General features: G+C 48.2%; 1 protein-coding gene across 1 annotated transcript in view; it reads right to left on the reverse strand.

Annotated features, from left to right (window-relative positions):
- The window catches only part of LOC126993972 (protocadherin Fat 1-like), a gene marked incomplete at its 5' end in the record, with an annotated part of 65237 nt that overhangs the window by 20434 nt on the left and 22795 nt on the right, over positions 1–22008 (reverse strand). Inside the window, 4 exons of the mRNA XM_050853193.1 lie at positions 1528–1738; positions 3367–3522; positions 6850–6930; positions 13775–13986. Coding sequence (XP_050709150.1) covers positions 1528–1738; positions 3367–3522; positions 6850–6930; positions 13775–13986 — 660 coding nt within the window. The remainder of the gene's footprint in view (positions 1–1527; positions 1739–3366; positions 3523–6849; positions 6931–13774; positions 13987–22008) is intronic.

Here is a 22008-nt window from a genome sequence, read left to right on the forward strand (position 1 = left end):
TTATTCTTCCCCAAAATTACTGATTCACTCCAAAACTTGACTGAGTTCTCCATTCTGTAGCGTGAAAAACGGTTACTCTGACCGCTAGAAAAATACGTTAGCAAAGAAGCGAGCGAGACATGTCCTAGGTATTATTTCCCCCAGTTACTGATACACCCAAAACTTGACTGAGGTAGCCATTCCGTAGCGTGAAAAACGGTTACTCTGGCCTGTAGAAAAATACGTTAGCAAAGAAAACAAAGCGAGCGAGACGTGTCCTAGGTATACTTTTTCCCCACTTACTGACACACCCAAAACTTGACTGAGGTAGCCATTCTGTAGCGTGAAAAACGGTTACTCTGACCGGTAGAAAAATACGTTAGCAAAGAAAACAAAGCGAGCGAGACATGTTCTAGGTAAAAATTTCCCCACTTACTGACACACCCAAAACTTGACTGAGGTAGCCATTTCGTAGCGTGAAAAACGGTTACTCTGACCGGTAGAAAAATACGTTAGCAAAGAAAAGAAAGCGAGCGAGACATGTCCTAGGTAAAAATTTCCCCCCAGTCACCGATACACCCAAAACTTGACTGAGGTAGCCAGTCTGTAGCGTGAAAAGAAGTTACTCTGACCGGTAGAAAACACTTTAGCTGAGGAAATGAAGCGAGCAAATCACATCCTTGAAATAAACGTGATTAGGTAACTCTTATTTAGTAGGTATTGTCTTTCCCTCAAATCACTCATACAACCCAAAACTTAAGGTCGCCATTCTGTAGCGAAAAAAAAAAAAAAAAAAGGCGAAAAAAAAAAGTTATTCAGGCCATTAGAGAAAACACGTTATCAAAGGAAACAAAGTGAGAAAATCATAACCTAGAACTAAATGTCACTCTTCTAAGGTATTTCCCTTTAAAAAAATACTGATCTAACAAAAAAACAAAAAAAAGTCAGCCATTCTGTGACCAGTGTAAACAGTTAGTCTGGTCACTGTTCCTGTACTCGTCACGTCACCGGCTACCAAGACGAGGAAAAGCGGTGACTAAAGGTACAGTTGGGAGCACAGGCAATAGCTGCGAGTGGCGGCGGTGCACATCTCCGTATAAATAGGAATGCAGAAAAGTCATCAAGGGCCTCCGACCGGTATTGTTTGACGCTTTCGGTTCTCACATCAACAATTTCCAAGGGCCAAAAAGGAGATCAGTCGGGTTCTAATGAGCGTTTTTTTAAGATCAAGTTACAGAAGGGTCAACATAACACCAGGGTCATAACACTACCCCTGGAAATGCCCACAACTCCTACGAAAGTCTTGTCAAGTAGATAGGCTTGGGCTCCGAAATGTTTAACCCGGTAGCAGCGGGGATCATGTTTCTTAATGGTCCTTCCAAGCGAGAAAAATGAGAAAAAATCACCCCTCACACAAACCATTTCATAATATATATCAATGCATTTGTGATCAGATTATGTATCGTCTGTTTTGGGGGTTTATATCATGGCACAAATTTGGCCCGTCGCTGCTACCGGGTTAAGAATGCGACCCTATATGTCCCTCACCTGTGATGTAGTACCACAAGGTGTCGTTATCCGGGTCCTGAGCGTTGATGAAGGACACCAGGTGGCCCGGCGCGTCCGTCTCCATCACGTGGGCGGGGGGCGGCGGCTGCAGGACCGGCGGGTTGGGAGACTCCTCGGGCACGTCCATCACACGCACGAGGACCCGCGTGGTGGCCGTCAGCTGCGGCGCCCCGTTGTCCTTCACCTGGATCTGAGGAGGAGGAGGAAGAGGAGGTGTTAGGGAGCCAAGCAAGTTGTCGTCAGCACTCTCACACGATTTCAACTTTAACAACAAGTATTTCCAGGCTCAGACGGGGAAGAAATAAACAAAATTCCACCCGTATTTTCAGGCGATGCAATCTCTCACAAGTATTTCCAGGCTCTAAGGGGGAAGATGAAGAGGAGGGGGAGGTGTTAGGGAGGCAAGCAAGTTCTCGTCCGTATACTCTCACACGATTTCAGCTCTCACACAAGTATTTCCAGGATCTGACGGGGAAGAAATAAACAAATTCCATCCGTATTTTCAGGCGATACAATCTCTCACAAGTGTTTCCAGGCTCTAAGGGGGAAGAGGAAGGGGAGGGGGAGGTGTTAGGGAGGCAGGGGAGTTCTCGTCCGTATACTCTCACACGATTTCAGATCTCACAAGTATTTCCAGGCTCTGACGGGGAGGAGGAGGAGGAGGAAGAGGAGGCGTGTGAGGGAGGCAAGGAAATTCAGGTCCGTATTCTGAGGCGATTTCAGATCTCACAACCAATATTTCCAGGATCTGACGGGGAAGAAATAAACAAATTCCATCCGTATTTTCAGGCGATGCAATCTCTCACAAGTGTTTCCAGGATCTGACGGGGAAGAGGAAGGGGAGGTGTGTGAGTGAGACAAACAGATTCACGTCAGATATTCCCGGGCGATTCTATCTCTCACAACAAGTATTTCCAGGCTCTGAAGGGGAGGAATAGGAGGAAGGGAAGGTGTGTGAGTGAGACAAACATATTCACGTCAGTATTCTCACACGATTTCAGTTCTCACAAGTATTTCCAAGAGCCGAAAAGGAGATTAATTGGGTTCTAATGAGTTGGCTTTTGGTTCATGGTGCAGAAGCCTTGTCAAACTATCACTAGGCTCATAAAACTACCCGTGGGAATACCAGCAACAACCTCTACAAAATCCTTATCAAATGTGGGTGTGTAACTCAGGGAGGGCCATATTCTTACATATTCCGGCGACCTGACACATGTATTTGACAAGGCTTTCGCAGGAGTTTTGGTCATTTCCAGGGGTAGTTTTATGAGCCTGGTGGTAGTCTGACCCATCATCTGTACTATGGAACTAAACACACTCATTACAACCCGATGAACCTTCTCTTCGGCCTTTGGAAATGGTTGGTGTGAGCGGCGGAAACTTCTCAAAACACCGACCTGAGCCCCGAAATGTTCGGGAATATGGGGAACAGTTTGGGGTATACTGTTTTCTAGGGGGATTTAACTTGTCTCAGCCAATTACTGTTATCATAGCTAAGGTAAGGGGAAGCAACCTTATCATGGGATCAATTTTTACACGAATATTCTACTGCCCAAATCCCTTATGCAAGAGTTAACCAGCTTCTTTATTCTTTCATCCCTTACACTGGTAAACTCTGGAACAGCCTTCCTTCGTCTATATTTCCTCCTGCCTCTGACTTGAATTCTTTCAAGAGGAGCGTATCAAGACACCTCTCCTCTTTTGGCCGCTCATCACTTTTGTCTCTGTAGGAACAGCGATTAGCGGGCTTTTTTATACCTTTTTCTGTTGCCCTTGAGCTGTTTCTTTAGCTGTAAAAAAAGGCATGTCAGCACTCACCATCAAATCGAAGGTCTTGCTCGGGGAAAAGGCCTTGTTGCTGTACACTTGGCCAGTCTTCGGGTGGATCTTGAAGCGGCCCTTCTTGCCCTTGCCGGTCCTGATGCTGTAGTCCAGGTCACCGTTCATGCCCACGTCCGCATCTCTGGCGAACACCTTCAGGGGAATAGGGGAAGGTACTGAGAGGCGGCACCGAGCAGGGAGGTCCACGTGGCTACAAGGCCCGTGAAGGCAATGCTCCGTCTGCTTGCACTACCTTGGGACAACCGATGTGTTATAGGGGAACGTTGCTCGAGTGTTGGTGATCATTTAAGTCAACCTCCCCTAAAGGAATGTATCTCACGGCTTTGTATGGACGTCAAAAACATGCAGATATAGGATCAAACCCCCAAGTATTTTAAGAAGTAAATAGGTTTTATATGTGATCATAAATTTTAAGTCTCCTTTCCCAGAGAGAGGTTTAATGAGTGGAGTTTGAAACGACTTACAGATAAACATGTTAGTGATGTTATTGAGTTAATGCTAACATACACATTCCAGAAAACGAAGTCATTACGTCTACTGCAGTACGAACAACAAGATACTGTCACCATGCTCCCCAAGACTACACGGAACAGAAGGATGAACGGAACACTGAGCCACGACAACGCCCCGCACATGCACAGACGGCCTCAGGGGGCGTGTGTGTGTCCTGCCCCGTGGCTCGTGTTCCCGGGCTAACACAGAACAGAACATAAATATTATAACACAATGCGTGCAGCACAAGCTGTCAGGGGAACATCTTCTAGGACATCAGGAGGCGTCCGTCCCAGAGAACACCTGCTCCGTGTCCTGCTATGAAACAAAACAGTCACAAGGGGGTTCAACATGCCCTCTGGACACAGCCAGTGACGGAGACGCGGAACCAAATCATAAAAGTAAAACAAAAGTACATCTAGACACACTTACAACTCGACGCGTGCACCGCCTGCATGCGCCGACGTGACACCACAGGGAACCGAACCATGCCGACGATGACACTGACACGGGTCCTCTGCCGCCGCCGGTGTGGTGCGCCCCGCGGGGTGAACAGCGCCGCCACTCGTCTACGTAACCATTATTAGTAAACAGCGCCGCCACTCGTCTACGTAACCATTATTAATAAACAGCGCCGCCACTCGTCTACGTAACCATTATTAGTAAACAGCGCCGCCACTCGTCTACGTAACCATTATTAATAAACAGCGCCGCCACTCGTCTACGTAACCATTATTAGTAAACAGCGCCGCCACTCGTCTATACAACCATTATTAGTAAACAGCGCCGCCACTCGTCTACGTAACCATTATTAATAAACAGCGCCGCCACTCGTCTACGTAACCATTATTAGTAAACAGCGCCGCCACTCGTCTACGTAACCATTATTAGTAAACAGCGCCGCCACTCGTCTACGTAACCATTATTAGTAAACAGCGCCGCCACTCGTCTACGTAACCATTATTAGTAAACAGCGCCGCCACTCGTCTGCGTAACCATTATTAGTAAACAGCGCTGCCACTCGTCTACGTAACCATTATTAGTAAACAGCGCCGCCACTCGTCTACGTAACCATTATTAGTAAACAGCGCCGCCACTCGTCTACGTAACCATTATTAGTAAACAGCGCCGCCACTCGTCTACGTAACCATTATTAGTAAACAGCGCCGCCACTCGTCTACGTAACCATTATTAGTAAACAGCGCCGCCACTCGTCTATACAACCATTATTAGTAAACAGCGCCGCCACTCGTCTACGTAACCATTATTAGTAAACAGCCCCGCCACTCGTCTACGTAACCATTATTAGTAAACAGCGCCGCCACTCGTCTACGTAACCATTATTAGTAAACAGCGCCGCCACTCGTCTATACAACCATTATTAGTAAACAGCGCCGCCACTCGTCTATACAACCATTATTAGTAAACAGCGCCGCCACTCGTCTACGTAACCATTATTAGTAAACAGCGCCGCCACTCGTCTACGTAACCATTATTAGTAAACAGCGCCGCCACTCGTCTACGTAACCATTATTAGTAAACAGCGCCGCCACTCGTCTACGTAACCATTATTAGTAAACAGCGCCGCCACTCGTCTACGTAACCATTATTAGTAAACAGCGCCGCCACTCGTCTACGTAACCATTATTAGTAAACAGCGCCGCCACTCGTCTATACAACCATTATTAGTAAACAGCGCCGCCACTCGTCTATACAACCATTATCAGTACTAAAGGTGGCTGTGACAGGTTAGTAAGGCGGTATACACGTTGATGAACACCCGCAGACCTTTTTTCTCATCTTCTTCTTCTTCTTCTTCTTTTTCTTCCTTGTCAGATTTATCAGCCCGTCGTTATACATGGTCGTTGAACAACCGCAGACTAACCGTTTACGATTGAGAACGATTATTCAGCCTTTACCGCTTCCATTAACGAGAAAAGCTTGGCTGCAGTGGCGCTGGTGAGCTAATTATTAGGATTGTATCACCTTTCACATGTATATCTAATAACAAACGTTGCAGTTACAGAAAGTCCAGCAGAAAACAGGGCACTCACTGGCCACAACAACGTCAATATTTAGTAACAATAAATTTCGCTGGACAACGAAGACTCGGAACACGACAAAGAGGCGACCGTCAGGACAAGTTGACTTCCAGCTCGTGAGTCCTGCACTGATATAAATAGGAACGCAGATACATTACGTGTCCCTCTTTACTATATGCATTAGGGAAGCATGAACGTGTCTCAGCATTGCGTGTTTCCTCGGAGGCTAAGGATACCACGCCACAGTCTTCGGGGCCGACAATGCGGTAAAGGGACGCGTGGAGCCTTGTGTGCTAGCTGTTCATACCTGGCCACGAGACACTCAGATGTCCGATGTGGCGCGAGGAAGCTGTGTGGTGGTCCCTGTGCGGCGCGGGCTTGAACACTCTTGAGGCTCCTATGAATGGGTTTCTACACCCCTGGGTTATGTTGACAGCTGGGCGGTACTTTATTTTAGGTCACTGGCCGGGGGAAACACTCGCGTTGAGATGCTCTGAGACGCTCCGCCACCACGACAGATCAAAACCCGCCTCGTCGCTTTGAGGCTGTTGTCAGTACGGTCGCTGGGCCAGGCTAGTCAGACATGGCAACTGAAAATACTGACGAAACGTAAAATGAACCAATCGGTGAAGTACTCAAGCTATTGGTGAAATACGAAGCCACTAAAAACTGTGTACCTGTGCCAATCACGTCACTGCAGACTTTACACTTGCAATGCGGTGCGTGCAGCGTGGAGGAGCGTGGCTGGGAGACACCCCCACCTCGCCACGCTGCAGCGGCTAGTTATAACGGACTTGCAAATACGTCAATCAATGTCTTTTTACAGTCAAGTACGTGAGTAGCACAAAGGTAGCGATGCCTCCCATGCTGAGCGTGCACACGGAAACCATCTCACAGGTTCCCGTGTCGCGCGTGCCCTCCTTACCCTGAACAAGGCGTCGTCGTGGGCGGTGATCTGCGAGGGCGAGAAAGTGACCCAGTCCCCCCACGCGTCCTCTGGCTCGGGCTGCACCACGGCACCACCACCCACACCACCATCACCACCACATTCACAGCGCCGAGGACAGGAAAGCAAAGGTGTATTTACAGAAGGCGGACAAGCTAACGGAGGTGGTCTGACCAAGGTGTGGTGTGGTAGGGGAAGCAGTGCGGCACAGCACCAGGCGCGGAGGTTAAGGACATGTCATCAGGAACAGTTCCACACCTCAGCCAGTTACGGACATGGACAGTGTGGCCAACAAGTGTTATGCTCAAGACTTACACCCCGAGCAATGCCCTCACCACTTACACCCCGAGCAATGCCCCCACCACACAGCACTTGGAAAAGGCAACTCTACTCACTGTTTTGAAAGGTTCCACTTTATCTAGTTCGTTTCAAATATCTTCCTGATACAAAAGCTGACGTTCTACACTCCCGCTAGTGTGTGCATGTACTTAAATGTAATCTTAGTTCTCTCATCAAGTCGTAGCTTATAGTTTACTTAGTCAAGAGGTAAGGATGAATGAACCTTTCCTTAAGCCTAAAGATGAAGGGCCTTTGTGTGTCAGCGGCAGACAACGACACTTCATTAAGACAAGACTTTGATGTGAACAGCGGCGGCCATTACCGTGACCGTGTCTGGAGGAAACACACACACACACACACACACACACACACACACACACACTTATCTTAAAATAGACATCATCACCATCATCATCATCATCATCATTATTATTATTATTATTATTATTATTATTATTATTATTATTATTATTATTATTATTATTATTATTATTATTATTATTATTATTATTATTATTGTTATTATAGGTGTTATTAGCATTTTTGTTAATAACGGTGTGCTCTCAAACAGCATAGACAATTATTATTATTATTATTATTATTATTATTATTATTATTATTATTATTATTATTATTATTATTATTATTATTATTATTATCATTATTATTATTATTATTATTATTATTATTATTATTATTATTATTATTATTATTATTATTATTATTATTATTGGGTTATGAGTAAGCGTGGAGTGAAGATTTATTCGACCTATTATTATTATTATTACTATTATTATTATTATTATTATTATTATTATTATTATTATTATTATTATTATTATTATTATTATTATTATTATTATTATTATTATTATTATTATTATGTTATTTATTGTTAGTGTTATGCATGGCGAGAGGAAGGCTAACTATATAGAGTTTAGCAATTTGTGTTAAGAAAGGAATGTGATCATAACACAGCACTGACTTAAGGTTGTAACAGAACACTCATGGTGAAAAAATAAATAAATAAATAGAATAAAAAAAAACATGATTATCGCCGTGACTTCAGAACAGCCTCGGCACAACCCTCCCCATTGATCCACTTGACGGCATAACTAACTTTTTTTCCATTTATTTCCTTATTATTTCCTTTTATCATATTTCCTCTTCACTCCTCCCTTCCCTTCCCTTCCCTCCTTCTACTTCCTCCTTCCTCTCATCTTCCCTCCCTTCTCACGTCCTTCCTCCTTCTCACCTCACTTCCCTTCTCCTTTCCCTTCCATCTTACTTCCACTCTTCCCTTCCATCTTCCCTCCTTTACTTCCCCCTTCGTCTCCCTTCCCTTCCTTCCTTCCTTCACCATTCCCTTCATATCTCCTCTCCCCTCCCCATCTTTCCCTTCCCTTCCTTTCCCTCCCTTTACTTGCCCCACCTCGCGACTCGTAGTTCCTTGGCCTTCCCTTCCTTCCTTCCTTCCTTCACCTTACTATCTCCTCCTCCCTCAGCCTGCACGCTACCTCTCCTGCTGTAATAAGTCCATCTCGTCCGCCACTTCAAGCCCAACGGTTCACGCCTTGGCGGTGTAAGTGTCCCCGCGAGCCGTTCTTGAGTACCGAGATAGCGGAGCTAAATCTAGCCAAATGCCCCACAAGGTGACTCTCTCAATGGACCTACACTGCACTGTGCCTGTGGTTGGAGTGGGAGTTCTTGTCTTTTTCCTCCCCGATGTGAAGTGCTGCTAGATAATTAACACACTCATGGATTTTGTAGCAACACGCCAACTTGGATTTATTATTATACTCAAATGCTCCACAAGATGACTGACTCTCCGATGTACTACGCACTCTGTCTGGGGTTTGGTTAGGTTAGACGTTTCTGTTTATTTTTTAGGTTTTTATATTCATCTTTTTTGTCTTCTTTATTCATGGATTCTGTGGTCACACGAACCTATATTTTCCCGTGTTATCATTACTTATATAATTAAACCGATGATGTAGCTAACACACTCATGGATTCTGTAGCCACACGAACCTATATTTTCCCGTGTTATCATTACTTATATAATTAAACCGATGATGTAGCCAACACACTCATGGATTCTGTAGCCACACGACCCTATATTTTCCCGTGTTATCATTACTTATATAATTAAACCGATGATGTAGCTAACACACTCATGGATTCTGTAGCCACACGAACCTATATTTTCCTGTGTTATCGTTGCTTATATGACAAAAACGATGATGCACTCTTTCATAAGGGCGGTAATTAGCGGGCTTTTTTTTCCTCAATTATTTTTTTTTCTTGACACTCTGTGAATTTATGAACGCTTGCGAGAGTATCAAGACATCTCTCCGCCCGATATTGACCTCTCTTTTGTCCACTCACCGATGCACTCTTTCATAAAGGCGGTGATTAGCGGGCTTTTTTTCCACAATTTTTTTTCCTTTGTGCTGCTTCTGTAACTGTAAAAAAGGGTCCAGACATCTCTCCCTATCCTCTCCCAAACAGGTGCCAGGCTTATCTTCTCTGTGGTCTTGGGAAATAGTTGCAATGGGAGCCCGATAGGTTTAAGGATATGAACCTTTAACTCCCGGACACCTCGACAAACACTCATGATTCAGATATTGGAAAAAAAAGACATGAACTAAAACAAAAGCAAGCATGTAACATAACCTCCATTTTAACCTCTCTTTTGACCTCTCTTTTGACCATTCTTTACTTTTATAAACGCAGAGATTGGAGGGATTTTTTTATTTTCATATATTTTTCGCCCTTGAGCTGCTTCCTTTACTATATAAAAAAAAATCCTATATGCGAAATCCCAAACCAACATTTAAAAGGATATTCTCATTCAGTGGCAGTGCTTAGCGGGATTTGTCATTATATATATTTTTCGCCCTGCTTCCTTCACTATATAAAAAAAAATCCTATATGCGAAATCCCAAACCAACATTTAAACCGATAGTCTTATTTCATTCAGTGGCAGTGCTTAGCGGGATTTGTTATTATATATTTTTTTCGCCCTTGAGCTGCTTCCTTCACTATAAAAAAAAGATCGTATATGCGAAATCCCAAACCTTCATTTAAGCGGATATTCTCATTCAGTGTTGCAATCGGAGAGTGGTGTGGTATGAGGGGGAGGGCGGGGTGTGTGTTGGAGGGGGTTGGAGGAGGTGGTAGGAACGCTTCATGTAAAATCTACTAACAGTTCCCGTCTAACACACTCTGGGCCACGCTGCACTTTCCATTCAACCCTTCCAGCATTCGCCATTAATAATTCACCCTCTGTAATACATTCTCTTTTCTGAAACATCGAAAGAGGAATATGAGCTCGTGAGGCATGGTGGCAGTAGTTCTCTCTCTCTCTCTCTCTCTTTGGTGTGTGTGTGTGTGTGTGTGTGTGTGTGTGTGTGTGTGTGTATTTCTGTCTGTGTGTGTCTCTCTCTCTCTCTCTCTCTCTCTCTCTCTCTCTCTCTCTCTCTCTCTCTCTCTCTCTCTCTCTCTCTCTCTCTCTCTCTCTCTCTCTCTCTCTGTCCAAGCCGACCAAGCCAGGCAGGTCCCTCGAGGCTGTGTAGGGCGGAGTGAGTACCTGGGTTGAGGCGCAGCGCTACAGGCAATCTAGTCACCCCACAGACACATCAGGCCAGCGAGGAGAGCTTCAAGAGTGGGCCTCCCGTGCCTCGACTTTGATAACCTCTTTTGTGCTTCCTCCGTTCCCTCGAGCCCGGATATGTTTCTTTAGTATTCTTATACGTGTGGGCGCTTCACATTTCCTGTCTGAAAAGCCTCTCGTAGAAGCTGCCAGGGGCCATATTCTTAAACATTTCGGCGCCCAAGTCCACGGATTTGATAAAGCTTTCGTAGGTGTTTGGGGAATTTGCAGAGGTAGTTTCATAACCCCTCTGGTAGGTTGATCAATCTTTTGTGCCGTGAGTCCACACAAACACTCATTGGATAGCGATTAATCTCCCTTTCGGCCCTTGGAAATAATTGATGTGAGAGGCGGAAGCGTCTGAGAACACCGACGCTGGGTTATTCGTGGACTGTTTTGGTGCTGGCGGTGATGGCTTGACACGCCTTCTGTGCCTTGAACGGGAGAAACACTCATGGAAACAGCGTTGCCAGATTATCGTATTCACCACATTGTATTTATCATTTTTAAGCCTCAAACTCTCGTACCTGCAAAGATAGAAAATTAAAGCTTGCGTTAAAGCTGTTATTTATTGATGCTCTTTTTTTTCCTCTTTGCCACAGTTATCGGCCCGAAACTACAATGCAGTGAGTACGATAATTTGGCAACGCTGCATGAAAACCCGGTTAATCTTTTCTGTGGCCTTGGGAAATAGTGGCAATGGTAGCCCGATGCGTTTAGGAATATGGACCTTCAACTACCGGAAACCTCGAAATTCACTCATGAAAACCCGGTTAATCTCTGTGGCCTTGGGAAATAGTGGCAATGGTAGCCCGATACGTTTAGGATTTTTTTTTTACAGCTAACGAGACAGCTCAAGGGCGCAAAGAAAAAAAAAAAAAAAAAAGCCCGCTACTCACTGCTCCTGAATAGAGGTCAATGGAGTGTCCAAAAAGAGAGGTCAATTTCGGGAGGAGAGGTGTCCTGATACCCTCCTCTTGAAAGAGTTCAAGTCGTAGGCAGGAGGAAATACAGATGAAGGAAGATTGTTCCAGAGTTTACCAGCGTGAGGGATGAAAGAGTGAAGATGCTGGTTGACTCTTGCATAAGTTGTTTGGACAGTATAGGGATGAGCATAAGTAGAAAGTCGTGTGCAGCGGGGCCGCGGTAGGGGGGGAGGCATGCAGTTAGCAAGCTCAGAAGAGCAGTCAGCATGAAAATATCGATAGAAGATAGAAAGAGAGGCAACATGGCGGCGGAATTTGAGAGGTAGAAGACTATCAGTATGAAGAGGAGCTGATGAGACGAAGAGCCTTTGACTCCACTCTGTCAAGGAGAGCTGTGTGAGGGGACCCCCCCCACACACACACATGAGATGCATACTCCATACGAGGGCGGACAAGGCTCCTGTAAATGGATAGCAACTGTGCGGGGGAGAAGAACTGGCGGAGACGGTACAGAACGCCCAGCCTAGAGGAAGCTGATTTAGTAAGAGATGAGATATTAAGTTTCCAGTTAAGATTTTGAGTTAAGGATAGACCGAGAATGTTTAGTGTTGAAGAAGGTGATAGCTGGGTGTTGTCAAAGAATAGGGGATAGCTGTTTGGAAGATTGTGTCGAGTGGATAGGTGGATTTGGACCTTTAACTACCAAAGACCTTCAAAAACACTCATGAAAACCCGGCTATACTTTTCTGTGTCCTTGGGAAATAGTGGTAATGGTGGCCCGATGCGTTTAGGAATTTGGACCTTTAACTACCAGACCTCCAAAAACACTCATGAAGACCCGGTTAATCTTCTCTGTGGCCTTGGGAAATAGTGGCAATGGGAGCCCGATGCGTTTAGGAATTTGGACCTTTAACTACCAGACCTCCAAAAACACTCATGAAGACCCGGTTAATCTTCTCTGTGGCCTTGGGAAATAGTGGCAATGGGAGCCCGATACGTTTAGGAATTTGGACCTTTAACTAACGGAGCCCTCGTAGCCAGCCAGGTATAGTCTGTTCACTTAAGTCTGACCCAAGCTGACAACATAAACCTAAGCGTGTTCGTAAGCACAGTGCAGATTATCATAAAGTGCTGCGTGAGATAAACACAAACAGAGGTTAAAGAAAACTTAGAAGCCATAGCAGTGGCCAATCAGCACTCAGCTTGCAAACACGCTTAGGTTTATGTTGTCAGCTTGGGTCGGACTTAAGTGAACAGACTATAGTGTTGTGGCTGTGGTCTTTTCTAGAGGTTCTTCGTGGCTTTGTGAGTCTCGAGTTTTGTTAAGTATAGCTACGTTGATTGGGAGCTTGTGATCTGATTGTTTTGTTATGTGATTGATATATAGACTCAGAATCTGGCCATACTTCTGGACGTACTTCACATTCAATTTCAACCTCCCAAAGATGGCATAGGAGACTGTTTGTAACGAGAGAAAGAGAACATGTGAGAATCTGGACCCAAAATACTTCCCCATATTCACTTTTGCCAGATTGTCGTACTCAGCCTCCTATGTTTGCCGTTTTCCGACCCCAAAACTGCCTCCTCGACCCCAGCAACTGCCTTCATATATAGTTATCGTTAAAATGGTTCATTATATTGGTGTTTTTTGGCAAAAGCTATGGCTCAGAGACCGGTAAATACGAGGCTCTGAGTACGATAATCTGGCAACGGTGCCCCCACATTCACTTTCAAACTCCTGAAGTCGGAGGTGAGACTCTATTATGATAAGAGAAGAGCGTGTAAGCCTTCAAGCAGGGGGCCACTTACCTAAATACTTCCCTACGTTTACTTTCAAACTCCCAAAATGGCGTGAGAAACTGTTTGAGATGAGAGAAGAGAGAGTATAAGAATGCGGGCTCTAAATACTTCCCCACATTCACTTTGAGACTGTTTATGATGAGAGATAAAGAGCGTGTAAGCCTTCAAGCAGGGGGCCACTTACCCTGAAGAGCGCCTCCCGTTTCTTGGTCTTGCTGCGGGCGGGGACGGTGACGCGGTAGAGCGGCTCCAGGAACTCGGGCGGGTTGTCGTTGACGTCGCTCACGGTGATGAAGACCGAGATGACGGAGGACAGCTGGCCGTCGCTCACCCGCACCCACAGCTCGTACTCCGCCTGTTCCTCCCTGTCCAGCGGTACCAGGGTTGTGAGGGCGCCTGGGGGAGAGGGTGTGAGTGTCAGTGGCGGGGAAGGCAAGGGGGCCAAGTTATCGTGCGTGTGTGTGTGTGTGTGTGTGTGTGTGTGTGTGTGTGTGTGTGTGTGTGTAATGATACCACTACTACTACTACTACTACAACTACTATTACTACTATTACTACCACTACTACTACTACTACAACTATTACTACTATTACTGTTATTACTACTACTACTACTACTACTGCTGCTACTACTACTACTACAACTACTACTACTACTACTACTACAACTACTACTACTACTACTACTACTACTACCACTACAAAGGGTAATAATAAGAATAAATGGTGTGTGGAATAATAATAATAATAATAATAATAATAATAATAATAATAATAATAATAATAATAATAATAATAATAATAATAATGTCATTATTCAGGGCGTCGCGTGGTGCAGTACTACAATTCGTGTCTCTTTTTAAATAGGGTTGAAGGGTTTGGTTTCCCAGCACACACCACGTAGCACATATTAGCCTTGTTCATAAAGAGATGCCGCGGTAGTATTTAGATCTTTTTGTCGTTATTCAGAGCGGCGCGTGATGCAATACTACAATTCGTGTCTCTTTTTAAATAGGGTTGAAGGGTTTGGTTTCCCAGCACACACCACGTAGCACATATTAGCCTTGTTCATAAAGAGATGCCGCGGTAGTATTTAGATCTTTTTGTCGTTATTCAGAGCGGCGCGTGATGCAATACTATAATTCGTGTCTCTTTTCATAATACGCGTGTAGGCTTTTGTTTCCCGCCTGGCGCCAACAAGATAGACTTACCGTGTATGTATTTAGATCTGTTTGTCATTATTCAGAGCGGCGCGTGATGCAATACTAAATTCTTGGCTCTCATAATATGCATGTAGGTTTTTGTGAAGTAGGGTTTTCTTTCCCGCCAACAAGATAGACTTACCGTGTATGTATTTAGAGTTTTTTGTCACTATTCAGAGCGGTGCGTGATGCAATAATATAATTCGTGGCTCTTTGTTTTAATACGCTTGTAGGTTTTTGTGTCCCACCCCCGCCGAGCAGCACACATTGGCCTTGTTTACAAAGAGAATGCCGCGGTAATTATGGATCCCTTTGAAGCTTTTTTTCCTCGCTGCGAATGTTAGTACGAGTGAGGTAAAAACTACTCACTTACTGACATTATCACGGCAGGTTTGTGAGAGTCCACGCTCTACTACACAAGAAATTACATTATTATTACTACATGAAAGGTACTTACTGTGATGGCTTTACACTCTGAGAGATAATTAATTGATGGTTATAACACAATTCGAGTCATTTTTCATTACTTCACTCATAAGAACTAATAATGAGAAGTGCAGCGGTCAACACCTATAGATGACACACACACACACACACACACACACACACACACACACACACAGACTCAGCAGCAATACACGAGTGTCTAGAATGACTTGAACTCTTTGACAGGAGAGTATCAAGACACCTCTTCAACCCCTTCTGAGAAACCTTTTGGAACTCTCAATCACATTCTTGGGAGCAGTAGGTTTGCAGGCTTTTTTTTTTTCCTTGTTTTATATTTGTTTGCCCTGAACTTTTTCTTCCTCAGATGTACACAGAAATAAACATTCTGCTACTTCTTTGCCTGTCTGCGGGTGTATCTTTGAAGCGAGGTGGTTGGTTCCCTTCGGTGAGGCTTTCCGGTCTTCATTTTCCCTTGTTTTTTATTTGTTTGCCCTTAACTTTTCTTTCCTCCGGTGTGGTTACATAGAAATTGACAGGTTGGCCCTTCCTTACCTGTCTGGGGAAGTATCTTGAAGCGAGGCAATTGGTTTCCTTCGGTGAGGTTTTACGGTCTTCATTTTCCATTGTTTTATATTTGTTTGCCCTTAACTTTTCCTTCCTGAGTTGTGGTACATAGAAATAAAGAGGTTGCTCCTTCCTTGCCTGTCTGCGCGTGTATCTTGGAGCGAGGTAATTGGTTCCCTTCGGTGATGTTTTGCGGGCTTTTTATTTCCTTGTTTTATATTTGTTTGCCCTTAAATTTTCCTTCCTGAGATGAACATTCTCCACAAAAAGTTCTCGAACGCTTTAAGCACCATGCATTCTGAGATACACGGACGAAGAATTTAGAAACACCTCTCCCTGTGTTAACGAGTGGTAGCCCTGTGTACACATGCTCTGTGTGAAGGAGGGAGATGCCAATGGCTCAGTATTACATGCGCACTGATATGTCTTGTCGCTTGATCTCGATAATGTATTGTTAATATGCTGTGGTGTAAGGTGAAAAAAAGGTTGGCGTCCGGTGGCCGAATGGACTGCGTCTAGACGGCAAGCGGACTGCCACCAGTGGCCAACAGATGGCGGTTAACTGGTGAACGGCGACCGAATGGCGAGAGGACGCCGTCTGGTTGCCGTCGGGTAGTAGGTGGTCGCCGATGTTCGCCGTCCACTTTGTATCTGTCATTGGCCGTGGTCGGCGTCCGGTCTCCCACAAGACAGCGAGTTGTGCGGCGACCAGTGGTAGGCTGGACGGCAAATGGACGCCGTCCAATCGCCACACGGTGGCTATCTATAAGTGGCGGTCTAATGGCCGCATGGTTGGCGCCTCCTCCCCGACCTATTGGCTGCTGCCTGCGTCTGGGCTGAGGGCGGACCGCCACCGCTCTCAACGACTGGAGGAGACTAAACGAAGTCAGGTCATTGTGGGCGGAGCGACCGTAATAAAAGGACGGCGCTCCAGTCGAAGTTCAGCATTCGCCCCAGCATCCGACTACCAGTGACCAGCCTCTCTCAACACCTCCTGCCTCCATCTGCCCACCGCAACGGCTTCTGCCACTCGTATACCTACTGTCAACAATGAAAAGGGTACATCAACTGCAGCCTCAGGAGGAAGTGGAAGATTGTTCACTCCTAGATGGTGCCCAGGAGATGGATGCGGACGAGGAAGAGGACTTAGAAGTTCATATTGTCTCCCAACACGAAGAAATCAACCCTGACGACGACGAGTCTCACGTCGGCGTGAGAGCGGAAAGTCGCCAACTTGGAAGGATTATATCGACGGAGGAACCACCTGAGGAGGACAGCGACAGTGACTGCAGTGCTGGTGTTGAACGCCCCCCCAAGCCCGGCTTCCACCAGCTCCTGAATGCGTCAGCTCCAGTCAGTGAGTATTGCAAGGCGTCTGGACGAAGCCCTTCTCAAGGTGGCCACCAGAATGTCCGCCAGCCCGGACATGGCACAAACGTTGGACTCGGCCCTGAACTTGAGTGCCAACTCCAGGGCAGCCTTTTGCCATTGGTTGGGCATCGAGGCTAAAGGGCTGAGTGAAACATCGTGGAGGCTTTTCATGAAGGATGCCATGACGCTTCTCCTGCAATGCTTCGAAGGGAACGCCCTACAGCAACCTGTCCAGCCTTAACCACAGCAGCAGTATAGCAGCCACATCCGCCAGTACGACCACAACACCCCCCTATGACGACGTATTACCCAGGAACACCACAACCACGGTGGCCTACATCTTCCTGGCAGGGAGTTACATCGACCCCTTATGGGGGGTTGAATCTGTCTGGTTTGACAGAAATCATGGATCATCAATCGCTACGGCAGCCCGACCACAGGAACCAATACAGGAACAGCAGCGAGCTCAACACACCCGAACACTCAAGCCGTCGTTCTATGTAAATGTGTCATGTTCCATTTATTGTTTTGTATACATGTTCTTTTTCATTGTATTAAACCTTTAAATATCTACATTGCTTCAATAGCCTTTATCCTCGCTTACCTCATAAAATTGTACAATTATACTCTGTCCAAGTTGGATTGAAGGTAAATGCAACACACACACACACACACACACACACACACACACACACACACACACACACTCAATGTCATTAACGAGAGAGAGAGAGAGAGAGAGAGAGAGAGAGAGAGAGAGAGAGAGAGAGAGAGAGAGAGAGAGAGAGAGAGAGAGAGAGAGAGAGAGAGAGAGAGAGAGAGAGAGAGAGAGAGAGAGAGAGAGAGAGAGAGAGAGAGAGAGAGAGGCCTCTGGTTTCTCCACTACCGACTACACTCCAGATCACATCACCACCACGGAGCCGTGAACTACACAGTGAACAGTGCAAGATCACTGAGATCGGTGTGAAGTGCAACAAAGTGTACGACAGCAGCAGGGTCATCCCGACGAGACCTATCTCCCTGACCCCCTCATAGCTGCGCCCCTACACAACAAACCACCACCACCATGTGCAGTGTTTAGTGACTCTAGATAGTGCAATGTCCGATGTGTCAGTGGTGCAGTGATTCAGTGCAAGACAGTGAATAGTGTTAGAAGGTGTAGCCTGGCAGCGGAGTCACCGTGACGAGACCAGTCTCCTTGACCTCCCCTCGTGGCTGCACCTCTACCCGGAAAAGAGTTTTCCCTAGGGTATTCACCCCGCAGCTGCACCGCATTCCGGAGGAGATTAAACCGCGGCGCCGAACCTGCCCCGGCCTCTCCTGACCTGACTGCACCTGCATCACCCGACACTGCACAACTCTCCTTGCCTCTCTGCCCCACCCACTCACTCCCTCATGCCTGCCTCCGCTCACCCACTCATCGCCAGGCGAGACCTGCCAGGTTACCTTCCGCAGAAATGGTGTGCCGTTTGCGGTAAGGCAGCCTCAAAAACCGCCAACACCGGCTGTGAAGAGGAAGGCTGCCCTAATCTGTGTCACATCACTTGTCTGGGAGACACTCCAACCTACAGGTGCGCCAACACAGAGCAGCTGCGAGTGCAGGCCGACATACCAGACCCAGTGACATTCGTCAGTGAGAAGACAGACACACCCTCCTCGATACTCCGGAACGAACAGGAACAGCTCGCCGCCCGCACGAGTGAAGAGGAAAGTTACTGGGAGGGCCTGGAAAGAGGAGAGCTTATCTCTCTGATCGAGAAGCTCACGGAGGAAGCCTCTCGTACTAATATCATTCTTAAGTCCCTCCAACAAGACAGGGACTTGATAATAGAAAACAGGGAACTGTTTGCTTCAGCCCTCAGACTCGCTGACAGACTTGCAGCCTCAAAGCAGCGCGAGGCAAAGATAGCCACGCATACGCAAGCTGTCAGCGCTCTCTCGGACACCATCGACGGACACTGGGAGGAGGTCTGTCAGGGCTCTGAGCATTGGCGGAATTGGTGGAGCTCAGGGAAGCCGCGGAAGCTCCGATACACCACCAGGCCCGCCACCCCTCCCTCCCACGCCCCACCTGACCCTGCTCCCTCCAGCACCTCGGTGACCAACCCCCAGCCTACACCCACACCCGCCTCCACAACTACCCCTCCTGGCGTCACCTCTGTCACCAACTCCCCGCCAAACACCACCACCACCACCACCACCGCCAGCTCAGCCACCATCCTCACCACCGCCAGCTCAGCCACCACCACCCCCGCCGCCTTCACATCCACCTCCACTACCGCCACCACCCCCACCACTGCCACTGCCCTGAACACCCCCCCACCCCCCGCCACCGCCAACACAGCCACCAACACCGCCACTGCCCCTAACATCTTCCCCGCCGCCGCCACCACCACAACCACTGAAACCCCCCCCATCACTACTACCAACTCAGCCACCACCGCCGCCACTGCCCCTAACATCCTCCCCGCCGCCACCACCACAACCACTGAAACCCCCGCCGTCGCTACTAACAACTCAGCCACCACCGCCGCCACCACAACTACCCCTAACCGCCTAACCCCCACCACAGCCGATACGCCACCCACCACTACCGGAAGGATTAAGAAGAAAAAGAAAAAGAAAAACAAGAAAAGTGGAAACACTCAAGAAGTGTACGAGGCCAGTCACCACACGTACAACCAGGAGGAAGCCGGCCAGCCACGGAGACAGACTGTCAACCCGCAGCAGCCATCAACCAGAGGGAAGACGTGCGAGTACTGCACCCGTAGGGGACACACTGCTGTGTCTTGCTACACAAGGGCCTCTGACCTGAGACAGGAACGTCTCCTCCGACGAATCCTGGCGGAGGGAAGGCTTCCGGCCACTAGCCTCCCATCAGCACCACCACAGCCTCAGCCCCTACCACAGACCCGCCCACTTCTTCCACAGCCGGGGGCCTGGAGTCACATCCCGGACTGGCAGTGGAACCCCCCCCTCCCCCGACACCCCCAGACGAGCCCTCCTACACACCACCACGCCGGACCGCTGCCCCCACCATCATGGTACAGCCACAACCCCCCCGCCGTCAACTAAAGGTCATCTCCGCCAATGTACGTGGTCTCCGAACGAACATCGGAGACCTGACCCACAACTGTGCCCTGCGACATAGTGCCGACATAGTTGTGGTGACGGAGACCTGGCTGAACAGTGAAGTGGAGCCCACGTTTGGCAAGATGCGTGGCTACACTCACTGGGCCAGGAGGGACCGACATGAGCGAGCAGGAGGCGGAGTGGCTGTCTGCTTCAAGGAAGGACTACAGGCCCAGCACCTCGACGTGGACACGCCTCCCCAGATGGAGGTAATGTTCTTCCGGGTTGTGCTGGCTGACCGCTCTGCCCTCCTGCTGTGCGCTATGTACCGCCCGCCACGACAAGGGCCTGCCTCGCTCCGGTACCTCACCGAGTCCCTGGACGACCTGCTAGTGGCGCACAGCTGCAGGCACGTCCTACTGGTGGGTGACCTCAACCACCACTTGGAACAGAACGCCTACGAATCCCTCTTGGCGGTGCAGGGCCTGACGGACCACGTAACCTTCCCTACTCACGAGCTGGGCGGGACGCTTGACCCCGTCATCTCCGACCTCCAGGAGGACATTCTACGCTGTCACCAGCTGGGACTCGTGGGCAGCTCCGACCACCATGCTGTCTTGACCCTGGTGGATGTGGGGGTGGCTCGGGACGAGGCCACCGCCCGCACGATCTGGTTGTGGGATAAGGCTGAATGGACCTCCTTACGCCGTGACCTGAGCCACACGGCGTGGCCTTCTGTGCTGCAAGGCGGGGCGGAGGGCATGACACAAGCCCTCACCTCCCGACTCTTGGCCCTCCAGAGGCGACATGTGCCCCACCGAGAGTTTACCACCAGACCAGCGGATCAACCATGGTTTGGTTACCGCTGCCGTGTTGCTGCTGACGCTAAGTATTCAGCGTGGCTCCGCTACAAGCGGAACCCGACTCGGCGCAACAAGGTCCTGCACCGTGCGGCCTGCAGGAGGATGGTGGTGACCAGCACGTGGGCCATAAGGAAGTGGAGGAAGACATGATGCGCAAGCTGTGTGGAGCAGGGTGAGGAAATAAGACCTGGTGGTCCCTCGTCAAGGAAAGGCAGGGGATCAGCCGCCAGGACGCGATTCCTCCCCTCTCAAGACAGAATGGAGCAGTGGCCACCAGCAGCAAGGATAAAGCCCAGCTGCTGGCCAGTCTCTTCGCCGAGAAGATGAAGGTGGATAACCCCGGACAGACACCGCCACATCTGGAACAGCAGTGCGAGGAGACTGTCACGAAAGTGGAAGTGACACAGGTGTTGGTCGAGCGCCTGCTGCGAGGGCTGGACACCCAGAAGGCGACCGGCCCCGATGACCTCAGCCCGCACCTGCTGAAGCAGTGTGCCCACGAGTTGGCTGCCCCTCTCACCACAGTCTTCTCTGCCTGCCTCCGGGAAAACACCTGGCCATCGGCGTGGAAAGAGGCTCGAGTGGTTCCCGTCCACAAGAGGAGCTCCAGGTCTGACCCCAAAAACTACCGGCCCATCTCCTTGCTGTCTGTGGTGGGGAAAGTGTTCGAGAGGGTCGTGGGACGTAGTCTGTCGCCACCTCAAGGACAACTACCTCCTCTCGGACCAACAGTATGGGTTCAGACCTGGCCGGTCCACCTCTGATCTGCTGATGCTCCTCACCAAGAACTGGCAGGACGCCCTTGACGACGGCCTGGACACTGTCGTGGTAGCCCTGGACATAGTGGGTGCCTTTGACAGGGTGTGGCACGGAGGTCTCCTTGAAAAACTCCGTGCTAA

The sequence above is a fragment of the Eriocheir sinensis genome, unplaced genomic scaffold (assembly GCF_024679095.1).
Source record: "Eriocheir sinensis breed Jianghai 21 unplaced genomic scaffold, ASM2467909v1 Scaffold70, whole genome shotgun sequence".
Classification (NCBI taxonomy): Eukaryota; Metazoa; Arthropoda; class Malacostraca; order Decapoda; family Varunidae; genus Eriocheir; species Eriocheir sinensis.